This window comes from Octodon degus, unplaced genomic scaffold, assembly GCF_000260255.1.
Source record: "Octodon degus isolate 3935 unplaced genomic scaffold, OctDeg1.0 scaffold00160, whole genome shotgun sequence".
Classification (NCBI taxonomy): domain Eukaryota; kingdom Metazoa; phylum Chordata; class Mammalia; order Rodentia; family Octodontidae; genus Octodon; species Octodon degus.
In genome coordinates this window covers 5,588,622-5,609,372 of record NW_004524736.1, presented here as the reverse complement: position 1 = coordinate 5,609,372, position 20,751 = coordinate 5,588,622, and the positions used below count along the sequence as shown (strand labels likewise).

The 20,751-nt window shown below is 42.8% G+C and overlaps 1 protein-coding gene across 3 annotated transcripts in view; it reads right to left on the bottom strand.

Annotated features, from left to right (window-relative positions):
• Strip2 (striatin interacting protein 2) overlaps positions 1-20,751 on the bottom strand; it is a 46,886-nt gene that overhangs the window by 4,017 nt on the left and 22,118 nt on the right. Inside the window, exons 13-20 of one of the 3 annotated variants that reach the window (XM_023702875.1) lie at positions 20,477-20,548; positions 17,933-18,007; positions 17,217-17,314; positions 16,667-16,814; positions 14,114-14,214; positions 9,575-9,641; positions 2,614-2,718; positions 779-983 (exon numbers count right to left, since the gene is read on the bottom strand). In XM_023702875.1, coding sequence (XP_023558643.1) covers positions 779-983; positions 2,614-2,718; positions 9,575-9,641; positions 14,114-14,214; positions 16,667-16,814; positions 17,217-17,314; positions 17,933-18,007; positions 20,477-20,548 — 871 coding nt within the window. The remainder of the gene's footprint in view (positions 1-778; positions 984-2,613; positions 2,719-9,574; positions 9,642-14,113; positions 14,215-16,666; positions 16,815-17,216; positions 17,315-17,932; positions 18,008-20,476; positions 20,549-20,751) is intronic. The other 2 variants (XM_004642743.2, XM_023702876.1) reach the window with 2 other exon arrangements.

The following is a 20,751-nucleotide window of genomic DNA, read 5'->3' as shown; positions in this document are numbered from 1 at the left end:
AAGTGTTTATTCTACTGAGCTATCTCCCCGGCCCTAACCATCATTTCTTTGTAGTAAAAATATTCAGTATCTTTTATTCTATTAATTGATTTGTTTTATAAAGTGGGTTTCATAGAACAGAGGTAAAACTACATGCTAGAATGTGGGGTATTACATTAAGTTTGATGTAACAACATCTAACTTATTTATTTTTTGGCAGAACCAGAGATTGAACTCAGGCCCTTGAGTTTGCCAGGGAAGTGCTTATCCTGCTGAGCCATCTCCCCAGCCCCATAACATCTAATTTATAATCACTTTGTTTTTTCTTTTTTGAGACAGGGTCTCACTATGCAGTTCAGCCTGGTCCTGAGTTCATTTTGTAGCTCAGTCTCCTGCGTCAGGTGCCTAACTGGGATTACAGGTGTGTGCCACCATGCCTGGTTTATTTATTTATTTTTTAAGCTTTATTGAGATATAATTTACATACTTTTTTTTTAAATTTTTTTATTTTAACATTTATTTATTGTGTGTGTGTGGCCAGCTCAGCCCACCAGGGGGCAGGGCTGGCTGGCATGTGGTGCTGGGGGATTGAACCGCGGTCCCTATACTTTGTCAAGCTTGTTCCAAGTAGGTGCTTTAGACCACTGAGCCATCTCTCCAGCCCCAACCATGCCTGGTTTATAATCACATATTTTTAATCTAAAAAATTCACATTAAAAAAAATCACATAGAAAAGTAGAAATAAATGTTTGTTTAGCCCCCAGGCCCTTCTTGGAAGTCAAGGCTCTGTGACACTCACCATTCCCATAAGCCCAGTCATCGTTCATGCGGTGGCGCACTTTCTGATAAATGGCTGACATAGTTTTCATGTTGCTTTTCCTCCACTGGCGCCCCAGGTACTTGGTCTGCATCTTTAGCAACTTCAAGACATAAAGTTGCAACATGGCTTGTTTGACTTTGAGGGCCCGCTTTAAGATGGGAGCTGATTTAAACACTACCAGCATCTGTCCAGTGACAAAGTGTGAGGGTGAAGAAAAGCCCGTTAAAGATGTAGTGTCTTGGAATTTCCAGCTTACACACAAAGTAAGACAATTGTGCACACCCACGATTATAGCAGTACAATCCACAGTAGCTAAATCTAAGAAACAGCCTATGCGTCCATCAACAGATGAACAAAGAAGATGTGGTATTTATACACAAGGGAGTGAGGAAGAATTTGAATCATTTGTAGGAAAATGAAGCCATAATGTTAAGTGAAGTAAATCAGATACATGCATTTCAATATTGCACGGCTTTGCTTATATGAGAAGTTTAAAATAGAAATAAAGAGCAAAATAAAAGATAGTAGGAAATAGGGAAGTAGATCTTTTGCAAGAGGAGGACCACCAGGAGGTGGATGGAGTTGGGGATAGGAGGAGGGGAAGAGGATGGACTCCACACTGGGGAATATAGTCATTGTATACTACAAAAATGTAGTGATAGAAATTGCAAAAAAGGCCAAGCATTGGGGTGTGTGCCTGTAATCCCAGCACTCAGGAGGCAGAGGCAGGAGGACTGTTGTGAGTTTGAGACCAGCCTGGGCTACAAAGTGAGCTCAAGGCCAGCCTGAACTGCATAGTAAGACCCTGCCTCAAAAAGACAAAAACAAAGAATATAAAATTTAGGCTCTACTTAGATTTAGTCTTTAAAAATATATAAAGCCAGGTGTGGTGACATCTGCCTATAATCTAAGCAACTTGGGAGACTGAAGCAGGAAGACTGCGTGGGAGTCTGAGCCCAGCCTATGCAACTTAGACCCTGTTTAAAAAACAAAACAAAACAAAAAACAAGGACTAGGGCTGGGTGTGGTGCAGCATGTCTGCAATCCAAGCCCTCAGGAGGCCGAGGCAGGAGGATTTCTCGAGTTCAAGGTCAGCCCAGGCTACACTGTTAGTTCAAGACAAGGCTGAGCTACCTAATGAGACTCTATCTCAAAAAGGCAAAAACAAAACAAAGAAAAAAACCCAAAAAATTTATTCTTTTCAGTTTATGTGGGATAAAGTAGGACAGAATTTTTGTCTGTCATACATCCCACTTCTGCTATTAGCAATTCCTTATGCTTCTTCTGGAAATAATTCTATGTATGCAAACATTCACTTTTTAATCTGAACAATAGCCAGTTACATATTATATCACACTGTTCTATGTTTTACTTTTAGTTAATAATATATTTTGAAAATTATCCCATACCAGTACAGAACACTACTTTTCATGGCTATATAATATTGTTATAAGAACATATTTCTTTAACCAGATGGTCTTGTATCAATGGGTGTTTAGGTAGCTTCTAGGTTCTCATTATAAGCAATGCTGTAATGAGTAAGCTTAGACCTGTACTGTGCGAGATGTGCAACTGTAACCCACGTATGTCTAATTTCACCAGACCAGAGCTACCCTAATGGAGGGTCCACATTCAGTTCCCTGAATAGAAGTGGAATGGTATGGAATCATCGTATTTAGAATAAGTGCCCAGAATTAGATGATGCTAAAACTTATACAGCACTGTATATAGATCTCACAAAGCAGGTAGTCCACAAATATTTCCTAGTGGATACAGAATTCGGATGGACACCTCCACTGTCAGGAGCCACTCACCATGGTCCTGGAATGCTTCCATTTGGTCAGCTTATTGAGTACCCTCAGGAGGTTGATGCAAGAAAAGAGGTTCCGCCAGCAGAATTGGTTGTTGTCCCCAGTTTCCTGAAAGAACGAACATCTATCATTGAGAATTCCTTTTTTATTTTCTTGGTATGGGGAACTGAACTCAGGACCTTGCTCTTGCCAGGCAGGTGCTGTGCCGCTGAGCTATCTCACAGCCAGCAGCATCTATTATTATCTCAACAGCTGCAGGGTTTTTAGTCCCACAGAAGCCTGCAGGGCACTGCTGGCCAGCTGAGGTGAGGCCTTCCGCTATGAAACGCTCCCTCACCTTCATGCTGTTTGCACACTGACGGCTCAGAGCACAGAACACCTGGAGGCCCATCAGCTGGGCTCTGGGTGTACTCAGCCGTCGGCACTTCCCTAGCCTGTGCAAAGCCCGGGCCTGGTCTCCGTCTCTGCACTGCACTTAAACGATAAAAAACAAAACAACTACCATATGCTTAGCTGGAAATCTTAGAAGATTCTTTACCTAAACTAGAGCAAGCACTGTCTAGCAAGGAGATGCATGACACAGGAACTCGATTCCAGCAAGCTTTCTTCTCTGGCTTACTGCCTAGGCTCAGAAAGGAGGTGAGAGCATCTTAACCCCCTCTACTTTGCATTACATAGCTATGTTTGTTATTGCTACTAGGAATTTGGTCTCATTCTGGTAGGCATTTTAACTATCCTGGATTGACCTGATCTTCATTGTGGTAAAAGTCTTTAAAATTCCCACCCTCCCTTATCAAACCATATTGCAGCCAGATGCTTAATTAATTCTCCAGCATGGTAGGGGTTCAAATGGCAGATGGTTCATCTGAGGCAGGTGTTTTTCTGTTTCTTGGTAGTTTGTGACAACAGGTGGATTATGGAGTAGAAACAGTTACCTACTCACTGAAACATTTTTCAGAAACAAAAATAAAAGTCCTTATGTGATTTGGCAGCCCACACATACCATACTGGTGTGAAGTTATATAAATCAATAAGCACGAGTAATGGCAAATTAACATCTTGGAAATTCCCCATGTCTACAGTGTGATAGAAGAATTCAGGAGCAGGAGATGTATAGAAGGGGATATTATTCAGAATAGGAAATTACCTCTTTTTCCTATTTAATTTTTTATTTTATTTTTTTTAATTTTAAGACAGGATCTTGCCATATAGGTCAGGCTAGTCTTGAATTCACTGTATAGGCCAGGCTGGCCTTGAGCTTGTGGCAATCCTCCTGCCTCAGTTTCCTGAGTGCTGGCATTCTGAGTGTGCACCGACATGCCTGGCCTTTCCTAAATTAACTTGAAGCAAGCAAGACAGGCATAACTCTAATGTGGAATGGACACCCAACAGGTTTGAGGGTATTAGGCTCTCCTAATATCAAGGGTCAGAAAGTTTCAGAAAACCTTTAGAAATATTATCTATCAATTTCATTCTCCTTCCTAAGGTAAATGTTGAAATTATACTTAGAACTAGTTTCAGGAAAACCATAGTCTGTTTCTGAGGGAATCATCCATGGGAGTTTCTACCCTATTGTATTGGCTAATTTGGCCAAAACCAATCAGCTTTTATACCTTGTGTGGTGGACAGAAACGGACTTTTAGACTTTTAAGAAGCAAGGGAGGGACAGCAGAAGATACAGTCAAGTGGACTCCTCTAATGACCCAAGCTTTACTCCTTTACAGATGAAATTCTTATGGGCCGTGGGAAAACCATAATATTCTATCTTATTTATTTATTTATTCATTTATTTAATTTATTTGTCTTTCTGACAATCTCACCACACAGTTCAGGCTGGCCTTGAGCTCCCAAGGATCCTGCTGTTTCAGCCTCCCTCTCAGTGCTGGGGAATGCTGGGATTACAGGTGTGTAACACCATGCCCAGCTTCTTTCTAGTTCTTGCAAGGTGTGGTTGCACACACTTATAACCCCAGCACTTGGGTGGCTGAGGCAGGATTGCTGTGAGTTCAAGACCAGGCTGAATTGCATAATGAGACCCTATCTCAAAAAGACCTGCCCCCCATCTCTTTTTATTATTTATGTATTTGGTACAAGGTCTCGCTACACAGCTTGTACTTGCACAGCATGTGGTACCAAGGATCAAACTCGAGTCCTTGCGCTTGCCAGGCAGGCCAGGCAGGCACTTAGACTGCTGAGCTACCTCCCCAAACCTAAAGTTCTCTCTCTCTTTTCTTCTCTCTCTCTCTCTCTCTCTCTCTCTCTCTCTCTCTCTCTCTTTTTCTTTCTTTCTTTTTTTTGCAGTACCAGAAGTTGAACTCAGGACCTTAGGCTTGCCAGGCAGGTGCTTATGCCACTGAGCCATCTCCCCAGCTCCCTAAAAGAAATCTCTTCTCAACAGGTTTCTGATAACTTACTACTAGATTAAGGACTTAGATTGAGGAATCTCAGCACTTGGGAGGCTGAGGGAGGAGGATCACCATAAGTTTAGTTTAGGCCAGCCTAACCTACATGGTGAGATCCTGTCTCAGAAGAAAAAGAAAAAAAAAAAAGTCTCAGGGATACATCGGGAATTTTAGCAAATTGGATATGTCTTGGGGAGGGGCCATGGGCCATGAGTTTTAAAAAATCACCTTAGAGTCTAATTACAAGAATTCATTATAGCAAAAGTGACTACAGGTAAGTTGATAAAATGCTAAAAAAAAAACCCAAAACAAACAAACAAAAAGAAAAAAAAAACCCACCAAAAGTATCCATTGTCTTTTCCTTCTATAAATACTTCATGAAAAATGGATATATACTTTATGGTGTGTTCAGTAAAGCAAGGATATTATTTATTTTGAATTTTTTGAGTCAGGGACTCACTACATAGTTCAGGCTGGCCTTGAACTTGTGATCCTCCTCCCTCAGACCCTCTTGTTTTACCATGCACAGCCAATAACCTACTTTTTAAAAATCAACTTAATATCAGTTGCCTAGATCTAAAAGGAAATGCCCAACGTTTCTTTGCAGCTGGCTGCTTGTGCAGACCCTGGCCCTCTTCCTTGCCCTTTATGATGCTTTACATGTGACGGTACTACTCTGTCTGTTTCCTCATCAATAAAGGTGGTACTGGGCAAGATACGGACCAAAAGACTTTGAGTGCTGGCACTCGATGGTTCATAGATATTACCTTCTCTATACTGCTTCATTTTTAATTATGTGTAGACAACTTGACTTCCCATTCTGTTTCAAATATTCTCTCCTTGTGTGTGATGTTGCTATTTATTTACTTAATTTGAGACATGGTCTCACTATGTAGTTCAGGCCGACCTTGAACTCATTGTAGCCCAGACTGGAACTTACTGTGATCTCCTGCCTCAGCCTTCAAAGTCCTGGGATTACAGGCACGCGCCACTATGCCTGGCTGTTGCTGTTACTAAATCACATTCTGGGAAGAGGAGGGGAAAATAAGCATTTAGAACTTTGGGTCCACTTTGTGGCAGTGATGGTACATTTACACAGAATTCCCACATTTGCTTTGCCCAAACCTCTGTAAGAAAGAGGAAGACAGGAAGATGAGGTATAACCTGCATGATTTCTCATTAGAATGAACTGGCCTACAGAGGACCAGATCTATAACCTTGTCTTCATCTCACTAAACTCCAAATAGTAGTTTGTAAACATTTTTATTGTCCATATCATAAAATCATTTTTGTGTGTGCTTTCAAATACATGTATGCTTATTTATAATTACAAATGGATTGTTGCAATGTTGTTGTTACAATATACATAAAGTAAACAAATATTAATCCACATAAAAGATCAAGTATCCCCTGAAACGTCCCTACATTGCATACTACTGCTCTAAACCACCCACATGCTAAACATTTAACATGCTGGGGCTATAGCTAATTGCTTTTTTTTTGGCAATCTTCTCCAAAGTTAATAGTCAACTTCCACACAATCCTATGTTCACCATCCTTCATTTAGGTTTGAATTAATTTTAATTTTGTTCCAGCTTAGATTTGAATATAGACACTGGGGGCCAGGGAGATGGCTCAGGAGAATAAGCACTTCCCTGGCAAGCACAAGGGCCTGAGTTCAATCCCCGGTTCCGCCAAAAAAGCCAAACAAAAAAAAAAAAGACATGAATATAGACACCGGGGATCCAGAAATTTTAAGTTTCCCACACCAGCTGGGTAAGAAACTGCTTAGTACATGGATGAGAATAGCCTGTTCTAAAATTAGCCATTTTGATAAAATGGAGAGGATTCAGAAATTAATATGCCGTGGACTTTGCCTTTATTTCACGTCCACCATGCTGTGCAGCTGGAGTGTCAAGTGGAAAAACTAAATTCAGTTCAAGTTCAGAAAATACGAACCAAGACTATCTCAGTCCATCAACTCTATTTCCAGGAATCTATATTAAGGAATTAATTAAAGATGAGGTCAAAGGATACTGTATTTTGGAGTTCTACAGTGAAAAGTGAGATAAATGTTTAATAAAACAGTATTCCTTTTAAAAAACTAAGCAGTGCAGTATCATGTATAACTATTAATCAGGCTTTCAATTTTTTTTTCTTTTTTTGTCTTTTTAGGCAGTTCAGGCTGGCCTTGAGTTCATTTTGTAGCTCATGCTGGTTTCAAACTCACAATAATCTCTCTGCCTCAGCCTCCTAAGTGCTGGGATTACAGACATGTGCCACCATACCCAGCTCCAAAAATGTTTATTGAGGGTGTAGCTCAGAGGTAGAATGCCTGTTTACTGCTTAGCACGTGCACTCGGCAGAAGCATCACCAGAAACCAACCCCCCTAAAGGTTAATAAAAATATATTGCAAATACTTAAACTTTACTATGTGAAGTGAAACTACAAATATGTAGACTTTATTTTTAAATGTATTTAGTACAGGGTCTACAGGGTTTCACTACACAGATCTGACTCGTAGTGATCCTCCTGTTTTCAGCCTCCCGAGTACTGGATTACAGGTGCACGCTACCACACCCAGTCTCAATCACAGTCTCAGCATGCCCCGAGGCAGGCCCGGCACAGCATGCCTGGGGATCGAACCCTGGCCTAAGCAGGTGCTTTAATCCACTGAGCTATCTGGCCAGCCCTTTATTTTGTTAAATTATGTTATTTCAAGTAAATCCTATACACTTAAACAGCCAATGTATTTTCTCTGTTTAGCCTAAAAGACAGAAAACTCTTATGTTTATAAACTTCAGCCTTTTTTTAGGGTACAGAAATCGCCAATTTAGATAAACAAAACATTATACTGGTAGTTATGGAAGCCCGCGGTAACAAGTCCTGGGGTGTGGGGTGCGGGGTGTGGGGTGTGGTTACTAAACAAAACCACCAGGTGCCACTATTGCTTTACAAAAAGGAATACAATCCCAGCACGCCCTTTATTAAGGGTTCACGCTTTCCCTCACTTTGGGATAATAATAAAGTCTTTTCAGAAAGCGTCATAATCCCTTCAGTACAATAATTTTAGCTCATATCAAAGGTCAGTAGGAAGAGATTTGGAAGTAGAGCTCCTATCGATTCCTATATATAAACTAGGTTAGAATGGAGACGAGAAAGCATATTACAGTATATCAAGGAATAGATTCAGGCCTAAAAACCGACTTTATATTTTAAAACATTGTACTATAGTAACACCCTAATGATGCTTGGCACCACTGCTTCTGGGCGTGTGTGTGTCTGCCCTGACTAGAACAACTTCTCCAGACTCATGTGAAAGAGACTGAACACCATACAGAGCTGGACATTGTTTTAAAGCTCTCTGCTGGAGCTTCCAGCGTCTTTGGTGGCAGAGACTACATCTAAGTAAGTTAGGGAATTTGTTTCAGAGACTAAGTTTGCTGACTGTCCCAGGACATCGGACTCTCATCTCATTTGGGATTTGTCACCTATGAGGCATGGATTATGACACACTAATTCATCTACCTGGTACTAATCTTTGAAATATAAGGGCTTAGCTTAAGTGGTTCTCAAGTGCCCTTCACGCCACACTCCTATGGGTCTGTAAAAACAGAAGTGTTTTTGTATTTTCTGACTCAACATTTTGCAGTTAGATGCTGCGGCACCATGGATATCATCACCCAATCATTCTGCGCTTATTGAGGCTTCCATGTACCAGATACAGTGCTAGATATAAAAATGAAGATGACAGGGCAAGGTAATCCACGCCTGTAATCCCAGCACTTGGGAGGCTGAGGCTGGAGCAGGGCTGAATTCAAGACCAGGTTGGGCTACGTAGTGAGCTTAAGGCCAACTTGAACTACACAGTGAGACCTTGCCTCAAAAAACAGAAGAAGTTGGTAATATCTTTTCTGTCAAGAAGTTTACAGCCAGACTGAGAAAGTTACAGGTAAATAATTATGACGCCGCAAGATGAGTGTGTAGGCTGGAGTATACACAAGGTAGAGCTTATCTTCAATGTGCTTTTAGTCAGTTTCAGAAAATTCATAACTTGAAAGAACTTTTCTGACTTGCCTTGAAGTACTTTCAGGGTGAAGGACTTCCTGAGTTATCTTTCTATGGCTATATTGACTTTTGCCTCAGAGAGACAAGATCTTTTCTGAAATACATACGCCTGGGTTGTATAACTCCAGCAGAAAAATGAGAAGAGAATTGTCAGAGCACAGCAGAAATTGTGCTACATCAGAAAAATTTCTGCCACGTAGCATGAACATTCACTGAATTTCAGTCCCATTATCTTTCTAAATTCCTTCTCCTCCTTGGTGTTTTTCACTGGTTCTTTTCTCTTCTCTGCAAAATGCTAAGGTCAGCTTTTCTGAATCTTCCTTAAGTAGGTCAGCCGTTCTAAGCCCCTACTGCCTCTGCGCCCTTACCATTATGCCTTCATCGGCCTCAGACCCCCAACCAGGGCATTACAGGGCTGGAGAAGAAATGAAAAAGCAAATGCCAGCCTCTTCCACCTGGCAGTTTCAAAGCTGCTAAATCCCCATCTGCTTACCAGACTCTCAGTAGTAAGCTCCGGTAAATCCTGAATGGTACAGCCAGGGTAATCCAGGACCGAGATGCTGCAAGATGCACAGATAAGGACAGGCTTTAGGTAAATGGCAACAGCAGGAAAAGGTTGCATCTAAAAGGGCAGGGGTTATTTCTCTCCAGCAGGGTCCATCCATTTCCCAAATTGCTTAGTGACCTCAGCTGAAACCAAGGCACTGATGCTGGGTAGTCTCAGCTCCAGTTTCATCTCCTCGGTCATGAGGGAAATCAAGTTCTTTCAGTCTGGTCCCACCCAGCATACACAGAAAGAGTAAGTGCTGAAAGGGAGCCTCCTTTCTCCTTGGCTGTCTCTGCTTCTTTAAGGAATATAGAAACTTGAGTGCATTCTTGTTTCTGCATGTTAAGTGTATGTGTCAATAGTGCTCCTGGAGATGGTACCCATACCCACCCCTCTAAATAACAATTTGAGTGGGTGAGGATAGAATGAACCCACGCCTTTGTCTCTCGGCAGGTATTTCTGAAAGCCAGGAACTTTGGGAAATGACTGCAGAAGTTACTCTTACAGCAAGGATGAGATAGGGGCAGCTTCCTGCAGCAGAACCAATCCAGCAGCTCAAGGATGACGATGGTGTCTGGCCCCATCACCAGTAACGGAGAACTATAAGAAAACTATGTGCTCTGTGATGAGCCCAAGGAAGCAGGCATGAGTGAGGAATAGAAATAAGATACTGCATATGGTGGGGACACAGTCACTCAGCAGATGACAGTTTTTTGGTTTTTTTTTTCCTTCTTTTTCTCTCCTTCATGGTACAATGCAGAATTTTGGCTAATCTCTAATGCTCCTCTGGCTCTGATACTCAATCTGATATTTAATGAGGTTTTAGATACCAATCTGAACTGCAGTTTGAAAAAGGTAAAGGATTTTGGCAAAGCAGGAGATATATGTAGTCATGAGTGTGGGGTGCCTGAACTCTGCATTTTGCAAGTCAGAACTTTTATGAAAGGACCGGTGAGACAGCTCAGTGGTTAAAGCACCTGCTTAGGCAAACTTAAATAAGTGTGCAGGGACTGTAGTTCAATCCCCGGTACCACATGCCATGCCAGCCCTGCCCCCAGAATGGGCTGAGCCAGGCACAAAACAAAACAAAAAAACTTCAATGTAAGCAAAAGAAAACAATTTATTTGGCTAGAAATGTTTATCTCTAAGAAACACAAGCCAAGGTAACCTACGACAGTGGTGGTGAACCACTGGCACTTGTGCCACAGAGGGCTCTTTGTGTCACTTGATGTTCTAAGAGGTTCACAACCACTGTCCTAGGAGAACCAGGGCAGCAGAGGACAGCTGTCAGCTTGGGAGAGAACAGTGAGTCTCCATGTAATGTTGCCCAAGATTTATTACTCTGGGTGTCCCAGGGTTGCCAGTTCTGTATTGCCTCATAGGATAAACATTCTTGGCTGATTCACCCACACAATCTATCCACCTCCCAGGACAAGGCTCCATGCCAAAGTAGGTGCTGGTGACTAGCTGGTGGGAAATCAAAGATGAAACTTGTTCCATTCTCTCCACAAACTAAATTCTAGCCTAAGGAAGCATCCAAGAAACTTACAAGAATATCTAGATTGTAAAAGCCATAAGGGAACTGTGCAAATGGTGGTAGTGCTCTAAGCTCTAAGGCATCATTCAAAAAGTATAACTGGCAGGTAGCACACAGGTGGCCCCATTTTGCCCAGGTCAACTCCAGCAACAACTGCAGTCTGCCACCACCATACTTTTTTCTTTTCTTTTCTTTTCTGTCTGGTGCTGGGGAATGAACTCAAGACCCTGTGCTTGCCAGGCAAGCGCTCATTCTACTGAGCTATCTCCCCAACCCCACCGCCACACTTCAAACTCAAAGAAAATTTACAGACATCTATTATATTATCTTTCCCTTTGAAGCCCACGGACATGGGGAAGAGGACATGTTTAGTTCCTGTGCTCTACTTTCCTTGGCACAGCTGACTGACCCAGCAGTAGATCTAACCCTAGGAATCTGGAACAAGGATCAAGTGACATATTTAGTTCATGTGGGCATATTTCACCAAGAGGTCTGAGAAGCAGACAAATCTATCAGTGAGAAAGCAAATCTGAGTGAAATATAGAAATGAGGTATCCATAGGTGGAGATGAAAGGCGTCTTGGGTTCTCCACACTATAGACCACGCTTTGACCCACAGGCCCAATGAGAACTAGACTGGTGCTGTGGTTGTGTTCAAGAATGTCTTTTAGCAGCCTCATGCACTCAGAGGTGCACTTTTGGAAGGTGACTGAATCACAAGGGTGATGTAGCTGACTTTCCGTGGGGTCTAGTGGCAAGAGGTGGGCCTCTGGGGGTGTGGCCAGGAGGTGTATCTCCCTTGGTACTCTTTTCTCTGCCTGCTCTTCCTGAACACATTCCCACTGTGGCATTTTTGTGTTTAAACCTGCAAAATGGGCTGAAACTTCTGAAACTGTGAGCTAAAATAAATTTCTTTAAGTTGTCAGTGTCTGTCCCAGCAATGAAGAAAGTGACTAAGACAATTGGGTAACAACTGAGAATGTTGACTAATACACACAGGTGCCTGCATGCAGTTGTGGCTTGGACACATTCTGACCTATTTTTAAAATTTATATTTATCTACTCATTTGATGGTAATCTCCCCGTATGTGGCCCAGCTTGACTTCAATAATTCTTTCAGCTCCTCAAGTAGCTAAAACTAACAGGTATGTACCCATCATGCCTGGCCTACACTTTGATTTTTCCTAGCAATCCAACAAACATATCTTAAGCATCATTTTTAGGAGAAACAGTGCCCAGGTTTCCATGTAGCTAGGAAAAAACCCTTTCTCCAATGCTTCCTTTGTTCCCCTCAAAGTAAAATATTTAAAGCACTCCCACACTAATTTTTTTTTGGGGGGGTGGGGGTGGAGCTCAGAGCCTTATGCATGCTAGCTTCACTCTGCCACTGAGCCACATTCCCAGCCCACTTCTTGTACTAATCTTAACTAATGCTTATAAAAGCTCTATGGCACTGGGGACATAGCTAATGTGGTAGCACACTTGATTAGCACGTGTGAGTCCCCAGCACCGGAAAAGAACAAAAGCTCTACGACATACTTAGAGGCAGGAATCTCATTTTAAAGATGCAAATACTGAGAAACGAAGCATCCTGAGATTATATACTTACAGTTAGCAAATGGCAGATCCAGGTCAGGAATCCAGGTCTCATGGCTGCGGGCCCAGTGCAGAGTGTGTGTGTTTAAATTACATACCAGGCTGGCACTCTGCAGTCTAATTTCAGGCAGTACTGAGAGTGACGAGACAATACCTCCTAGCCCTTCCCTCTCCAGTCGGCCCAAGTATGACACCAACTCTCTTAGTAACTTAGCCTCTGATAGAGGAATTCTGGGAAACTACCAAATAACATGCTTCTACTTCTTGTGGAAGTAGCAGACTAAGGAATAAGAGCTACTCAGCAATATCCCAGTTCCAGCTGGGAAATTCACATAAAAGCCTATGTTCTTATCTAGCTTCTGATGTACCGAAGAGGGTACTTATTAGCATACCCAAGATGTAGGCTAGTACTGATGCATACTTAAGATGTATGCTATCTTCAGCAAGTCAAATAATCTCTCTAAATTTGTCTCCTAGTTGGAAAATGAGAATAAAAAACTTATCTCTTAGCACTACTAAGATGAAATGAAACAATGAATGTGAAAATATTTTTTAAATTACAAGTTGATCTACCTAAAAAAAGCTCTATTTACCGTGAGCTAGATTTTGTATGATATTTTATACTTTACAAAGCAATCTAACTGCAAGAATTCCAATTTATAATTTAGACTGAGACTAGCACTGGCCAGACAAGCAGATTGCTTTGGAACAACAAAATCTCTTGGGTCCTTCCGCAAGAGGACTTTCATCACAGAAATTTCATCATTGCAGTTTTATTTCCGTAATAGTATTATTCAGTTTCTTCCTTTCTTTTCCTTTTTTTTTTTTTTTTTTTTTGTATTTTAGGGAAGGGTCTACAGGGTGTTCACGGTCTCACTACTAGATCAGACTTGTAGTGATTCTTCTGTTTACAGCCTCCCAAGAGCTGGGATTACAGGCCTGTGCCACTACGCCCAGTCTCAACTGCTGTCTCAGCATGCCCCAGGGGCAGGGCCAGCACAGCAGGCCTGGGGATGGAACCCCTGGTCCCTGAGCCTGTTTGCAGGTACTTTAATCCGCTGAGCTATTTAGCCGACCCTGCACTGTTCAGTTTCAAAACTGTTAAAATTACCTGGGTGTAGTATTGCAGGTCTGTAATCCCAGCACTTGGGAGGCTGGAGCAGGAGGATTGTTAGCAGTTCAAGACCAGCCTGGCAACCTGGGCTACAAAGTAAGCTCAAGGCCTGACTGAACTGCATAATGAGACTCTAGTCTCAAAAAGACAAAAAAGACAAGGGACGCCAGGTGCAGAGACATAATTTTCTCAATAATCACAAAGAAGCCCACTGAAATAAACCCATCTCCAGTCCATACCTGTTTTTGGCAGTAATGTAGGACAAGATATTTTGATTGAAGAACTTTAGGATCAATGGAATGCAGTTGGCAAATACCAAATGTTGTGATATATATTCAAACTGAATTAAAAGATCAAAGCAGAAAGGAATGCTTATCTGAGGGGAAACAGAGGGTGTACTCAAAGAGAGAATCACAAATCTAATATCCATTCCCAAGAATACCTACTATCCACTAGTGTTATTAATCCTCCTGTCTCTGAAATGAGACTTTCATCTTTAGCCAGCCCATCCTACAAGGAGGGGGATAATCTATTCAGATTACACATTATATGCTCCTGAAAAGAAAACAAACCAGAAAGAAAAATACACTCCAAATAAACAGGAGACGGGCATAACGGTTCATGTCTGTAATCCTAGCACTCAGGAAGTTGAGGCAGGAGGATCACCATGAATTCAAGGCCAGCCTGAACTACATAGCAAAACTATAAAAAAAAAAAACTAACAAAAAAAACCCAAAAAACAAGAACAAAAACAAAAAACAACAAACAAAAAATTTAGAAGGAATGGCTGTGAGATTTGTTCCTAAGCTCAACAGGAAAGGAAGGCTCCCTGAGAGATCTGCTTTCCATACCAAAGCTCTGGCTTATAATGTTTCAACTGTGATTGATATAGCAGGGACAGGTGCAGCTCACTCCAGTCAACTGCTGGCATCACTTGGACAGGATGGAGGTAGGACACAGTAGGCAAATGACCCACTGCAATGTGGGCTCCAGCTTGTCTGCCTGGTGTAGCACACTGTCCTAGCACTTAGAATACCAGTATTTCAATAAAGGAGGGGAAAAGAGCCCTTCAGCCAACAGACACTGAGAAGCCCCAGATGTCTTTGATAGGATGAACACCAGAGCATGGGGACTCCATTGGCTTGCTCAAGTCAAGATGTGGTTTGTATCTGGGAAGACCTAGTGGGTTAAGTGGTCATCAAACCTGGTTCTGACTTCTTAGAAGAAAAATGGGCTGGCACAAGAAATAATACCAACAATCAACAAATAGAATCATATCAAATTAGAGAGTTTCTGTACAGCAAAGGAAACAGCCAGTAGAGTGAAGAGATACTCTACAGAATCGGAGAAAACTTTTGCCAGCTATTTGTCACACAGAGGATTAACATTAAGAATATATAAAAAACTAAAAAAAAAAAAAAAAATCAGACTCCCCCAAATAAAGACCAAATAAAAAAATGGGCAACTAAAATGAATAGACACTCTCTGAAGAAGTACAAGTGGCTGATAGATACAGGAGAAAAGAGGCAAAGCCTCTGGGGAGTAATGAGTAGGCTTCCTCTCCTTCCTGTGGTCTCCCCACAGACAGGAAGCACTGCTCTCCGCTCCCATCCTGTCACTTTATTTTGGTACTGCCTACAGGACCAAGTCCAAACTCTTCAACAAGGCAAACAATGATGTTTGCAAAGTACAGCCTCAACTTTTCTTAACCTTAGCTTCCTCATCCATAAAACAGAGATAAAATAAAAGCTATCTCATAAAGACAATTAAATGAGGCCCCACACAAGCTTAATGGGGTGCCAGGCACGTTACAGGTACTCAGGAACCATGTGCCGTCACATTAAGATGGGCTCCCTGCTCACCCCTGCAGCTCCATGTATTAGCAGCAGGCTTTCTCCTTCCTCCCAACTCAAGGCACAACTCTAGCAACATTTAATTACAGTTTCCAAAAGTACTTTGCTTTCTCTCTCTGGACTGTCACGTGCTAGCTTTTCCACTTGAATTGCTTCCTGTCCTCCACCCATCAACTCCACATCCTGGCTAACATCTGTTTCTTTAGGTCTCAGGCTAGAGGTCATTTCTTCTCTACCTCAAATTGGATTAGGTGCCTCCATAGCAGCCAGTGCTTACCTGCATCACAGCACTTGTCATTGTACAGTTGGCTGTTTATGTATCTGTAACCTTTATAAGACTTTGGGGCCTTTAAAAGCCGGAACTAAGTTTTATCAGAATTATACCTAAAATGTCAGAAGAGTGCTTCATATAAAAAGCTTGGTCAATATATCCTGCTTTCTTTGGTGGAATTTTGTTCTGTTTTTGAAGTACTGGGGATTGATCCTAGGGCCTTCACATGAGCTATATTCCAAGATCCTTTAATTTTAATTTCTTGTGACAAGGTCTTACTAAATTGATAAACTGCCCAGGCTGGATTCAAATATGTGATCGTCCTGCCTCAGCCTCCCATAGTGCTGGGATTACAGGCATGTGCCACCACGTGCAGCTTGGGAGAATGTTTGAATTCTGACTTGGCATTTTTCAAAACTGACTGGACATATTTCTAAGAATTCTTATTCATGACTCTAGGCAAACTTACCTAGCACACAGATACTGCACTTTTCTAAGCAGTTCTCCACATCCCACTTCATATTCCCACCCCAAGCTCACCACACAAGTAGCTAGATCCTCTGAGGACAAGGTAAGGGCTGGAAGATGCTCAGATTACAAGGATTCTGGCCTGCCCCTAGGGTGGGAGAACTCTCAAGGCCTATGGGGAAATGCTCCTAGAGTCCCACCTGGTATATATGGTTGAGTTTGAAGTGCTTGAGGAGTAGGAGGAGCAGAGCAGAGATACTCTTCACGATGATCTCCTTGTGTCTGTTCACATCGATGCCCAGCTTCATACTCTGGAGAACAGTGATGCTACAATGGAGAGAGGAGATGCTACAATGTTAGTGCAGAGGGAGGCCTCGGAGGGAGGCCTATGAGGACCCAGTATTTGGGTCAGACAGAAGGTACACAAGAGTCAGAACTTAGGAAATCTAAATAGGGAAATCTCCAGAGTTCACAGTTACAAACCTGCCTGGACAGAAACTCCACTGATCTCTCTGGCATATTTGTCCCTTGGCAATGCCTACCCACATACTCAGGGGGTCAATCTCTGGACCCTCAGTCCTAAGCTGAAAAGACCACAGTAGAGGCCTCTGCAGGGAAAAGGGGGTAGTGGTAGGAAAGGGGAGATCTCTTTGAAGACAATCCCCAGAAGTGATAACAAGGCCTGGTGGGACGAAGAGGCCCTGAGGACAACACACTGGCACCCAGCAGAGCCACAGTGGGAGCACTCACGGCATCTCTTCAGGCAGGACATCTGCTAGGATATTGATAGAGTCTGTCTTAGCCTTGGAGGTGGGAGCTGCAGCCAGGAGAATCTTAAGCAGAGCGATCTGAGAAGTAGAAAGAATTAAATCCATCCATATCTATCCTACTCAGCAAGGCAGAGACTCTTCCATAGCTCATCAGCTCAGTGAAAAGTACTTGTAAGCCTTTCTCTAAATTCTTTCTTTAGTGACAAAATCTCTCCTGAACCCAGAAGTGCAAATAGGTGCCTAGTCCTGAGAGGCTAAGGAGAAAGTTGGAAGGGAGCTCATAGGCTGTTTCGCTTCCAAGGGGAAGGACGGAAGGAACAGAGTGGAAGGGACAATGCATGCAAATAATACAGATGGGCTAAGTCCAGCCTTCCCTATGTTTTTCTTCCTCTGATCCTAACCATCAGCATTGTTACTGCTCCCAGACCAGTGCTACAGAGGACACGACAGACAACACCAGATCTCAAAAGAACTCTGCTTCCCTAAAAGGGCCTCTAATGCATCCTACATAGAATGCACTTTATTCTCTATCCTTCCCCCAAGAGAAGAGCACCTTAAGAGGAGCCCTAAGGAAAATTCAGAATTGTAATGCTTTGCTGAAGTAGCTATAGCTCAGGAAACAGCAGAGTCTGAAGTGGCTCTTAGTTCTCTATTCCCCACCGCAAAGCAAAGCAGCTTGCCCAGCTATCTCCTTACCATGTACTGGGGGAGACTATACAGCATGCCTTGGTAGAGAATTTCACATGGTGTTTCTGGTACCACCTCTTCTCCCTATGGCAGGAAACACAGTTTGCACAGGCCACTTTTTAGATGACCAAAGGCTTCATCTTCTCAGTTGAAAGATATGGTATGAAAAGACACTAAGCTAGGAGTCAGATCTAGGTTGTTATTCTAGCTGTGTTAGTGATTTGGTATATGACCTTGGACAGGTGACCTTTCTTCTCTGAGTCCTAGTTTCCTCTTCCATAGGATCAGAGGGTTGGTCTGGGTGATCTTTGAGGTCTCTTCCAATCCCAATAATCTATGCTTCTAGTTTTCCCATTATCTGTAATTAATCCAGAATTCGTCTTTCACATCACATGCTGGATCAGGTGTTAGAACACCCATCTAGAAGTTAGCCCAGACCACTGTTTTGTTGGACACATGCACAGGACCACTGTGGCTACACACATGGGTTAACTCAGGCTACAGGTGTCCATGGGCTGCTGGAACAGACGCCTCACACAGGCACTTCCCATGGTGTCAATGAGAGGGCAACAGAGAGCTCTAGAATGCTCTAGAAGCCATGAAAGGGAGTTGGCTCAGGAGGGTTAGTAAGGGAGCGAGGTAACCTCTGGCCAGAGAGACAAGAAGTATTAGCAAGAAGCTTTTAGCTCAAGAGAAACTAATTTCTTTCTGACTCAATTAACACTAGTAACATCATTTTCTCCTTTCAGACCACGGCATTAAACCTTGGGCTTTAAACCTTGGGCTTTTGCACGGAGCTACATCCATAGTCCTGTTTACTTTTCATCTTGAGACAGTATCATGCTAAATCGTTAAGTTTCCCAGGCTGGAATCGAACTTGCAATCCTCTTGCTTTAGCCTCGCAGAAAGTTGTTGGGATTACAGGCATGTGCCACCACACCTGGCTGTCTCTGTCCTCTCCATGAGCCCCAACTAAGCAGGAGTCAGGGGAGTTCAAGTGGTTGATGAGACCTCATTGTCACCTTTGGACACTATAGTCCCTTCTCTCTCTAGGCCCCTCTATTACAGGGCAAGGGTCACTACCATGAGACCCTGAGGCAGCAAGGAGTAATTGGGCCCCTTCTATTCAGCACAACTCAGCAGCTTAGACAGGCATTCACCAGAGCCTGGTGATGCAGGCATGTGCACCTTCCTATAAGGCCTATTCCCTAAATCCTTGTGTCTCCTCAAAACCAACTCCCTTGCCCCACAATTCCTCAACTGTTGCTGACTCTGACTCACACACTTTAATGGAGAAAATAGAAGTAGACAGGTACCCTCATTTCTCTCTAGCAGACTGCCTGCCTAGTGACAAAAAGGCTGATGGCCCTACGCTTTGAGTTCAGCATTCCACTTGGGCTCAGGACCCCACACCCTGTCACTCTGTGGATGCTAATCGTCCTGTAATTAGCTCCTCTTCTCAGTCAGTTCTTTTAGGACATAAAAATACTCTGGCAACTCTGTTGTGAGACACCCTCCCTTGACCTCAAACCCTCCTTCAGCCACCAACCCATCCATTTCCCTCTTCCTTTTCCACTTCCTTCTTGACGTTCTTTTCTCACACACTGAAACTAGGCCTTCAGCCCTACCACTTCACTTGCTGTTGCTCTTACCAAGATCACCACTCACCTTCATGTTGCTGAATCAGGTGGGCACTACCGTTCTTATGGCGTGTCATCCACCAGCAGCATTAATGTGTGAATCACTCTCTTCTTGAAATACTTTCTCAGTTTTTGTGATATTAGTCTCCTGGATTTCCTTTGACTTCACTGAGTGTTTTTCTTATTCTTTTCTGGCTCCTTTCCTGACTCATTCCCTGTTCAATACACTAGTGCTAGTGGGGACTTTGTTCTACGTCCCATCTTCTTCCACTTTGCTCCCTGCTGGATTCTCTCAGACAATCTTGTGACTTTTAACACTATCTGTAGATCAGTAACTTCCACACATCTTAGAGCCAGCCTTCTCCCGAGGACTTTAGCCTAATATACCTAATTGCCCCATAGCTCTGCATGGGTATCTACCAAGCATCTACAGTGACCAAAGTGAGACTCACACTTCTCTCACCTAGCTGATGGTACTTATCCTTGATTCCTTTTTGCCTGTTTTCCCACATCCAACTGAACTGCAAGTCTTGTCAGTGACACCTCCAAAATATAAACCAGATTCACCTACTTTTCCTGTTCTCTCAGTTACTACTTTAGTCCAGGTCACCTTGACTGATTTCAAGACTGATCAGTGTTTTTGCCCTTTTTTCTGGTCCAACCTTTAGCCAGAAACAAGTAGTTTTGAAAAACATACATCAAATAAACTTTGCCACTGCTTAAAAAGTAAGTAAAATTTCAGCACTGCATCTACCATCCTCAGTAGCCCTGTTTACTTTCCTCCTCAACTTTAAAATAGCATGAAATCAAGCCCTTGGTCTTGCCTGGCACCTGGCCAGAGCCCAGCACACTGAATCAGTGCATGCACACACATCTGCAGCGGCACTGCATACAGTCCCTTCTCCTGGCTCACCAAAGACATGGGGCATTTCTCCAGCTCCTCTTCATTCTTGATCTGCACATCTGCGATGGAGATATACTTGTGCTGGCGAAGATAAGACGACATCAACAGGGCTGAGGGTGACAGTCACCTGTGTAACCAGTTTCTCAACTTTCTTGCTGATGAAGCCTTGTTCTGCTATGGATATCTGCCCCCAGTAGATATAAACTCTCTGAAGACAGGAGTCTTATTCACCTCTACATCACCAGCATCAAGCAAAGTGCTTCTTCCACGGTGCTGCTGGGTAG